Below are 9,553 nucleotides of genomic sequence, written 5' to 3' on the forward strand. Positions count from 1 at the left end.
AAAGAAAGAAAGGAAGGAAGTGAAATAATACTATACATTTCCCTGGTAATGACTTATTTCATCCGCCAAACTTACCCTTATGTTCTCATAAACAGGTTCGTTCATCTCAAAACAGCAAGCTTCACATCTGTCATCATGACCTCTGGAATGATTAATCTTTGACATGGAATAAATGCATAGAGATAAAATAATTAAAATAAATAAATAATAATAATAATAATTATGTCTATTAACAACTCAATATATGAATGAACTCAAGCTTTCAATTCCTGATTTACCAGTTCATTTACCTGATCAGTACACTATTGACAACCAAACTCATTTTCTCACCCGAGACTCCTGTTTGTCATTTCTCCGTTTCATCCTGCTGCTGCTTGAAGACACTGAGTATGATCATATTTTTTTGCTGAAAATTTGCTTAGTTTGTCTTAACTGTTTAATAACACTTGACACTTCTGATCATGTGTCTTTATTTTGACAAGACATTTTCCTTCATACTAGTGTTGTTTTTAGTGGCCCGTTTTTAATTTTAGTTTTAGTCTAGTCTTTGTGTGAAGCTGCCATTTTAGTTTTTATTCGTTTTAGTCACATTCATACTCTTCAGAAAAATCCATGACTATTATCATCTAGTCTAGTTTTAGTCAATGAAAATTTTATTTTAGTCTCTTCTTAGTAATGCAATTTTATTTAACCCAGTCAATATCATACCTTGTAGTATAGACAAAACCAAAATTTTATTTTAGCCAAACCCATTTCAAACAAGGTTATCTTATTATATTATTTTTACCTTATAGACTCAAGAATACATCCATTCCACACAAAAAAACTCTCTGCTTTGAATTTACAACATTTATTTTACCAACTGTAGGGTCCCACGTTAATAATGCAAATAAGTGGTTTCCCTATCAGTTCAGACTGGGCCAATTTCTATAGGGAATTGTGAAGCAAATAAAATAAATGTTGATTGATCTCATCATCCAAGGGCTGCAAGTTAAAGAAAGCCTGTGTGGTTAACACAAGGCAGGCCTGCAGCTATGCTTGAAAAGTGCTATAGATGATTTTTATATCGGTGTGGTTGACCACCCTTGCAATGTTTCCACTCTGAACTTTTGACACTCTGTCTAGACTGTGATGAAAGTCATGTACGATGTGTGTATGAATATATGTGATTACCAAATAAGGAGTAATGTGGTGGGGGGGGCCGGCATGGGGTTAAATACAAATTGTATGCAAGAGCCATAAAAGGCCCAAGAGTGTTGAGTTTGTGGCCGTACTCCGTGAAGACTTTACAAACCATTACAAATAGTAATGCATTAAAACTTTATTAAAAGAAGAGTCTCAGAGCAGTTCATTTATGAATAACATATTCTTCTAGAACTGAATATTCCTACTGAGCCTCAAGTGGCTCGACTCAGCTGAGAATGTGTGTTCGGGGAGGAATCCATATCCGAGTCTCAGAGGTAAGAGCAAATGGTTATTACCTGCTAATGAGACTGAGGAATGTACATTAGATAATATATGGAATTCCCTCGACTGATAAACACAACACAACCAAACATGTTAGAAGTACACACATTGGTCTCTTTCTCTGTGTCAGACTTAACTTTGTTGTCGTCTTCTAAATAATGCCGTGAGTGGGGCTTGAGGAAGTGATGTCACCTGGGTCTACGCAGTGTGACCTGATGCAGCCCTTGAAGTGAGACACAGGAAACAGAAACACTGCAAAATAATAATAATAGTAAAATAATGTTATGACATTTAGTTTTGTCTCGTTTTGGTCAAGGACAATAAAGATACATTTAAGCATAGTTTTTATTTTGTAAACCACATTTAAACTAGTTTTTATTTTATTTATTTTTGTTTAATTATAGTCATCGTCACATGACCAGGATATACGTTGCATCTTGTCTTGATTTTGTAACGTGATAAAGGTTTGTTGACGACATTAGTCTTAATTTTCATTGACAAAAGCAGCACTAGTTCATACCCAATATTTGTGAAGAAGATTGCATAGTCTGTGATCAAATACTGCACACATCTTACCAAATCAGCAACACTGTGATGATAACTGCAGCTCCACAAACCACTCCAATGGATATGTACAATATCACTAGACATCGTAAAACATAGACAAGAGTAAAAGACCTGAACAGATTAATTTGATTCACTTTTGTTGTGCATGCTGGCAGATGAATGATACACAGCAGACAATTGAGTTGTGTTAACTCACATTGTTTTACTCTGAACTATTAACTTCAATAAAACACTATATAAGTCACCACTAGAGGAGATGCTTATCACAGAATGCTGATACCCGATAGTACATACATTACACTTTCATCCCCACCTAGATTAATCAACTCAAGAAAGATGAAATGCATAACTATAAACTTACTGCATAACATTTACGGTTAACCTGAACAATTTTGCCAACTACAACAAAACTACAAATCAAGCCTATGGGGTGGTTTTCTACATCTCTCAGGATAACGTCTCTGTGAACCAGGGTGAGGTTCAGGTGTAACTCGAATCGTTACACACACTGATGCTTTGTGTAAGAAGGGGCAGCAAAGATTGTAATGCTTAAGGAAATTGAAGTCATTTAATGTGGATAAAACATTGATGTGCATGTTTTACAGATCATATATTGAGTCGTTTTTATCCTTTTCATTGTTGTGCTGGTTCAACTCTCTGAATGTGAAAAATAAAAACTTTATTGAAAGGATGGTAAATCAGGGAAACAAAATAACAGGGAGGAAGCAGATGACTATGGCTCAGATATACAGCTGAATAAAGAGGAAGTAACTAAAGCAGACAGATGTAGAGACAGAGAGATTCACACAGAGATCATTCAGCAGAAAGAAGACTGAACTCAAGTCACAATGAAGATCCTCCTCATCTTCTTCACTTTCTACCTGATCTCAGGTCAGAGTTTTTCTCTTTCATCACTGCAGTAATGATGCTGTTTTCTGTTCATAAGCTTTCTAATCACATTATTAATCTGATTGACAGCTGCAGTGAGATGCTTCAGTGTCACTGGATATTCTGGAGGAAGTGTTCTTGTTGATTCGGGGGAACTGTGGTACAGCGACTCGGCTAAATACATGGCCAAATTACCGGAGTGGAGAACAATAATAAATGATACGAAACATGATAAATGGATTAATGAAGGACGATTCACACTGTTTCGAAACAATGAGGGAAACCTCATGATCTACATCAGAGATATAAATCAACGTGATGCTGGAAGATACGCAATTGATGTTCTTCACAATCAGCGTATATATATGATTCTGAACATAAAAGGTCAAACAAATTACAATCAAAATCTTTGTTTAAGAAAACTAACAATTTATAATATTTATTTTTTTTATCTTTGTAAAACATCACAGATTCATGTTGTAACGTGTCAAATAGAGTGATGGTGGACACTGGAACAACTGAGACTTTCAGCTGTGAATATTCACAGAATGATATTAATAATCCTACAATCATATTCAAAGAAGGAAAAGACTCCATTGAGACGATTTACAGCAGATGGAAGAAGAAAGAAAGATTCAGTATTTCTGATGACAAACATAAAAACCTCTTGAGTGTGAGAATCACTGCTGTGAGACCAGATGATGGAGGAGTTTATTTGTGTGGAGTTTGGATCGACAGACACTCGTACAGTTACTACATTATTAATACTGTTCATCTACATATTATTGGTGAGTAGAAGAAAAACTCAATCAAATCTAAAAAAAAAAAAAATAAAATACAAAAAAATATTTAAAAATCTGAGTTTGAAACCGATTTAACGATATGTTTGATTGACAGCTAAAGTGGGCGTGTCTAGTGTGAACGGCTACTCACAAGGTGGTCTGATGATCAAGTGTGAACATCCTCAATACAAAAACAAACCAAAATACATCTGTAATGAATCAGACGGATGTTCAGAGAGGAAGAGTCCAGGAGTTCAGGATGAATGGATGGAGAATGGAGATGTTTCTTTATATGACGACACCAGAGCAGGAGTCTTGATGGTGTTTTTTAGAGAGCTGAAAGCTGCAGATGCAGGAACATACAGGTGTGGAGTGAAAGAATCTGACTATACTGAGAGCTTCACTGAACTACAGCTGAGCGTCAAACACGGTGAGGATCAGAGAATACTTTATATTGTATAGGTATATTATTTGTTCAGTTTCTATGTAAGGTTTTCTTGCTTTGTAGATGCAAAATATCCAAAGAGAGTGACAGAATCTGTGTATCTCGGTGGAGAAGTCATCATCACCTGTCAGATCCCAGAGAAACATAAAGTTCAATTCTGTAAAGAGGATGATAATCACATCTGCCAGAACATCAGCTCATCTAAAGTGACAGAAATGAGTGGTTCATCAGAGAGAAATGAAGAGAGAGTTGTTACAGTGAGCATCAGTAATGTGAGTGTGAGAGATGCTGGAGTTTACTGGTGTGGAGCAGAAACCAGAGACACAGATCTGACTTTCATCTCCCTGAACACTCAAATTCAGCTCAACCTCATCAGTGAGTCCCTTCAGATGATTCCACTGCAGTAAACACTGTCTGTTCACAATCATTTGTGTTAAATGTCTGTGTTTGATTGTTTTAGTGCCTCCAGTAGTGAGACGTGAAGGAGAATCTGCTGAGATCTTCTGCCCTTACGATTCAATCTATAAATCAAAGCTAAAGTCTCTCTGTAAGGGGAAGTGCTCCACTCGAGACAGAAATCCTCTCAGTGAGACTGTGAGAGAAGAGAAAGAGACCAAGACTGACAGATTGACTCTGAAAGATGACGTCACAGTAAGTGTCTTCACTGGGACCATCACTGCACTGACAGCAGAGGATGCTGGGAAATACTGGTGTGCAGTGACATTAGAAACAGAGCTCAATTATCTTCACACTCATCTGATGGTCATCATGAACGAGGGTGAGCAAGGTTTCTTCATCTGAAGATGTCAAACTCCGGCTGTGAATTGATCTTCTTGTGTTTGTAATCATTTCCAGAGCTGAACTTGACTAAGTTTGAAGGAGACGATGTGTCAATCCAGTGCAAACATCAGGATGAAGATCAGAAAAGCTTCTGCAAAGCACATGAAGCCTCCATGTGTGTGAAGGATGGAGTTTCATTGGAGACGATCAGAGATGATCGATTCTCTTTCAGTGATGAAGCATCTGCTGGAGTCTTTACTGTGAACATCACTGATCTGAGAGAAGAGGATTCTGGGATATACTGGTGTGGAGATCACGTCATCACTAAAGTGCATTTAAATGTCAGCAAAGATAAGGACAGGAGTAAGATAACTTTATTTTATTCACACTGTCAATGTTTGATGAACACAGTGTTTTAATTTTAGATCAAAACCACAGAGATGAGCTGAAGGTTCAGAGAACTAACAGACTAACAGTCTTTATTCAGGAAACCCACATGAGACTCACAGAGAGATGAACGAGAGTTGTGTGCATGTCTGCAAAAGAGAGACTAAATGTGCTAATTTCCCTCCATAATTTAGTTTAATTTAACGAAGTAGTTGTATTTCTAATGCATGTTGAACTATCACTCTGTGTGTGTTTTATTCTCAGATTTCTCCAGGATCATCATTATTATCATCATTATTTATGTGTGTGTGATTCTGCTGCTGATCGCTGGATTCACTCTGACTGTCTGCAAATTAAGACACAAGAGACGAGGTGATGTTTGAGTTCATTATTTAACTCTTGAGTCATTTAATTAAATAGTTTGATTGTCTCTGAGCAGCTTCAGTAAATCTCACTCAATAAGTTTCTGTCTCAGATGCTGCTGACAATTAATGTTGATCTAGTTTCTCTTTCTCTGAAAAATTCATTTTGTTTTGGGTAATTAGGAAGAATCTCAACATCAGACAAGAGAAAGAAGAAAAATATGATGGTGAGTTACACTTTGTGTGTTTGTATATTGTGCTTATGATATATTTTCTTGTTTTAAAATAAATTTTCTCTCATATCCATGTCAAGTCATCATGTGCAGACAGCAGACATGATTCTCTCTCAGATCCTGGATCAGTCCAAATTAACAGCAATGATGAATTACCCACAATCCCCTCTGATGGGCTCCTGTACACTGCTGTCAGTTTCCAGAAGCATGAAGAGTCTCTCAGTGAAGCTACAGTCAGATTCAGTAAGAATGAGATTCACTCTGATTACACATCTGTCAGTCACCGCTAACTCAACTAATTGTAACAGATCACAGATCTTCTTATGCATAATATTAAGTTATTATAATTCATTAGTAGTGTTGTTTGATGTGTGAGGGTCGTTCACATCAGTGTGTAAATAATGAGTTTCCGCTGCTGCTCATGTTGCTTCTTTCTCATGTTTAAAATAGTTGGTCATCTCAGTTTATCTGGGTGTGATGAAAACAGGAAATAAAACCTTTTAGAAGACACTGTAAAGTTTCCACTCCACGTTTAGAGACACAGCAGCCTTAGACCATTAATAAAGACTCTTTTATAGCAGCTCTTAAACAGTTTCTCTTTGACCTGCTTTAGATTTGTACATGGAAAATACATTTATTGATGCTGCTTTTTTCATTCATTCTTGCTCTTGCTATTTTTTCTGATGTTTTACAGTATAATCATATATTTTATTAATTAAAAAATAAACATACGTTTTTCTAATATTTTTTCAAACATTAACTGAAAAATAAACAAAAATAAACTTGTCTTGCTATTTTTTCTTCTTTATTGCTCCTAATTAAAGTTGTTGAATCAGAGAGTAAATTTTTATTCACATTAATTGTTATATTATATTTGAATTGTTAGTAATTGCCATGACCTCAACACAGACGATGACTGGGTCCAGTTTTACTGATGAAATCAGTGTTACCAGAGAAATATCTAATAATACAGTATACATGCATGATTATCTAATTATCTTCATGAAAGATACTTTGTACTTTCTGAAATCTGAATAATAATTGTATGCATTTTATTTTGTATCACCCCCAGAACTGATATAGATATTCACAGTATATGCAAATAAACAATAATCATTTGCATGTTTTAAAGGATTTGTTTCTCCTGTAATATTCAGAAACTTGAAAATGGTATGTTTGATGCTTTCTGTCACAAACCCTGGAGGTGTTTTTTTGAGTTTGCATGATGAACAGACATGATGTTTTTCGGTCCAGATCAAAACCACAGAAAACTGTTGAAGGTTCAGGGTCTCAGTTTAGTTTGAGTGTGAAGATTAAACAGACTTCTTCAGGAAACCCACAGTGAGACACAAGAACTGAAGATGAACATCCATTATGCAGAAGACAAAGACTAAGAGTTGCTCATTCACTACTTTACCTCAAAAAATGACTGGAAACCGTATTTTGTTATCAAAGAATCGTTCATGTGTGCTTTGATTTTTTTTCTTTCAAAAACAGATCAAAGAAAATCTAAATAACAAGCAGTGAATGAACACTGAAAAGAGGATGTCTAATCATTCTTTAGATTTCACACATTTGTATTGTTAGTACATTTATGTCAACACACTTTAAAGAAGCAACATCTGCCATATTTACTTTATATTTCACCGTGTTCTCAGATTTTCCATCATTATCTCTCTGCTTATATTCTAAATATCATGGCACATTTTTGTAGGGCAGAAATAATAGTAATAATGAGAGCTTTACAATAGTTTGCTTTTCTAAATTCAGTCAATCAGTCAGTCAAAAAAAAAAAAAAATACTGTGTATAAAATAGAGTGTGCTTAAGATCATCTACATGAGATCCTCTCCAGTGTGTGGTTTTCTTTTGCTCTATTTATATTTATTTGGTCAAATCAAATACCTTGAGTCACCTGCAGGTTTGATTAAAAATTAAATGTTTATCTTTAGTCAATGGACACAAATTTTACACTCCATAAAAACATGATGTTAAATTGTTTAATATATGAAAACTAGTAATTATATTTATAATGTATCAGAATTCAAAAGGTTTAAGCTCCAAAGGTTTTAGTCAGGTCATCTGAAATATTTGCTAGGGGGAGGTACAATATCAAATTTATTTAAAACCAACTGTAGTTGTAACTAAGTGTGCAATTTAAAAGATCTGCCTTCTTTTCAAAAGTTTAAAACACAACATGCTCTCTGTAGCACTGGTACATTTTACATTGTTTTACATGGTGCTAAACTTTACTCTGTGTAGAAAAGAGTAAACCTTCTCTTATATAGATAAGGAATGTTAAAATATTGCAAGATACACGCAAAAGCCAATGAGGTTCAAGCTCAGTTTTGACTCCTCTTCTTTCTCCTTGTAAGGTGCTGAGAGTCTGTTTGAATGAAAAAAATGAAATGAAAAAAAAATGTTCACTGGTGTTTAGTCATTTGAAATGAATTGATAGAATAGAAGATTTAATGTGAGTAATAAATTTAATTTAGGCCTATTTCTCACACCAATGTGTTTTATGTATTCAGAGGGCTTGCAATTACAGAGCACGAATCGTATCAATGACTTTTGTACTACTGTAGGTTTATTTGATCTTGACAGCAATGGTGTAACTAACAGTCAGACATTATGAGTCCCACACAATAATAAAAAAAGAAAGAAATGATTATTTTTTTTTTAAATGACTAGTATGATGAAATGCATATGCAAATTAGCATATTAAATATTTTACTCTTAAATTTACATATATAAATGACTCAAACAGTGGCCTGGCATATATTCAGCTATATTTTCTGAAAGAAATAGGCCCTATGCATGCAGACCGCCACAAAACAATGAAATGGTCGCCATGTCTTTCATAAAAATTAGGGGCAGCTGTGCAGCTGTGGCCTAATGGTTAGAGAGTTGGACTTGGAACCTGAAAGTTGCTGGTTTGAGTCTTGGTATTGTCATGATTTGTAGGTGGAGGGGAGTGATTGAACAGTGCTCTCTTCCACCCTCAATACCCATGGCTGAAGTGCTTTTGAGGCACTGAACCCCCAAGTGCTGGATATATAGCTGCCCACTGCTGTGTGTGTGTGTTTGTGTGTGTGTGTGTGTGTGTGTGTGTGTGTGTGTGTGTGTGTGTGTGTTTGTGTGTGTGTGTGTGTGTATGTGTGTGTGTGTGTGACCTTGGATGGGTTAAATGCAGAGCACCAATTCTGAGTATGGGTGACCATACTTGGCAAATGTCACTACTTTCAAATGGGGTAAGTGCTGTATTCATTTATTCCATATTGTGTAGATGTAGCCTATAATGCAATCTGCAGTGTTTAAGAATAAATAAACAGGATGAACATTTTTGTGAATAATATATATATATATATATATGTACGAGCCATTATGGTGTTTTACATAAGTGGAGTGTGGGCCTAAATGAGTATATAGGTAGGTAAAGAGTAAGAGAGGGCAGGTGTGTAATTACAGGGAAGCACAACATTTTTTGACCGTGTCTGGAGATCGTGTTTGACCGTGTTTGGATGTGATTATGTGGCAGCATTCGAAGTTATCATAAGTGCATTGTGCAGCAAAACTGTGAGTTAAAATGACCAGTACAAGCTGTAATGAATAAATCTGATAAAGCTGACTTTGGAGGACGATGT

The 9,553-nt window shown here is 35.6% G+C and overlaps 1 protein-coding gene across 1 annotated transcript; it reads left to right on the forward strand.

The window, feature by feature from the left end:
* Nucleotides 1–3,388: 3,388 nt before the first annotated feature.
* On the forward strand, nt 3,389–6,201 carry LOC132144278 (polymeric immunoglobulin receptor-like). Its single transcript, XM_059555058.1, has 8 exons — nt 3,389–3,710; nt 3,820–4,134; nt 4,213–4,524; nt 4,610–4,927; nt 5,005–5,292; nt 5,581–5,688; nt 5,862–5,905; nt 5,992–6,201. Exons 1-8 carry the CDS (start codon nt 3,422–3,424, stop codon nt 6,199–6,201), a joined length of 1,884 nt encoding a protein of 627 aa, XP_059411041.1. The 5' UTR covers nt 3,389–3,421.
* The last annotated feature ends 3,352 nt before the right edge of the window (nt 6,202–9,553 follow it).

Source organism: Carassius carassius, chromosome 7 (genome assembly GCF_963082965.1).
Source record: "Carassius carassius chromosome 7, fCarCar2.1, whole genome shotgun sequence".
NCBI lineage: Eukaryota > Metazoa > Chordata > Actinopteri > Cypriniformes > Cyprinidae > Carassius > Carassius carassius.

Bases quoted from the DNA above. Each gene is read 5' to 3' on its own strand.
- LOC132144278 (XM_059555058.1), top strand. From the start codon at position 3,422: ATGGTGGACACTGGAACAACTGAGACTTTCAGCTGTGAATATTCACAG. The intron at 4,525-4,609 runs GTGAGTCCCTTC...TGATTGTTTTAG, and splicing joins AATTCAGCTCAACCTCATCA to TGCCTCCAGTAGTGAGACGT. The intron at 5,293-5,580 runs GTAAGATAACTT...TTTTATTCTCAG, and splicing joins CAGCAAAGATAAGGACAGGA to ATTTCTCCAGGATCATCATT.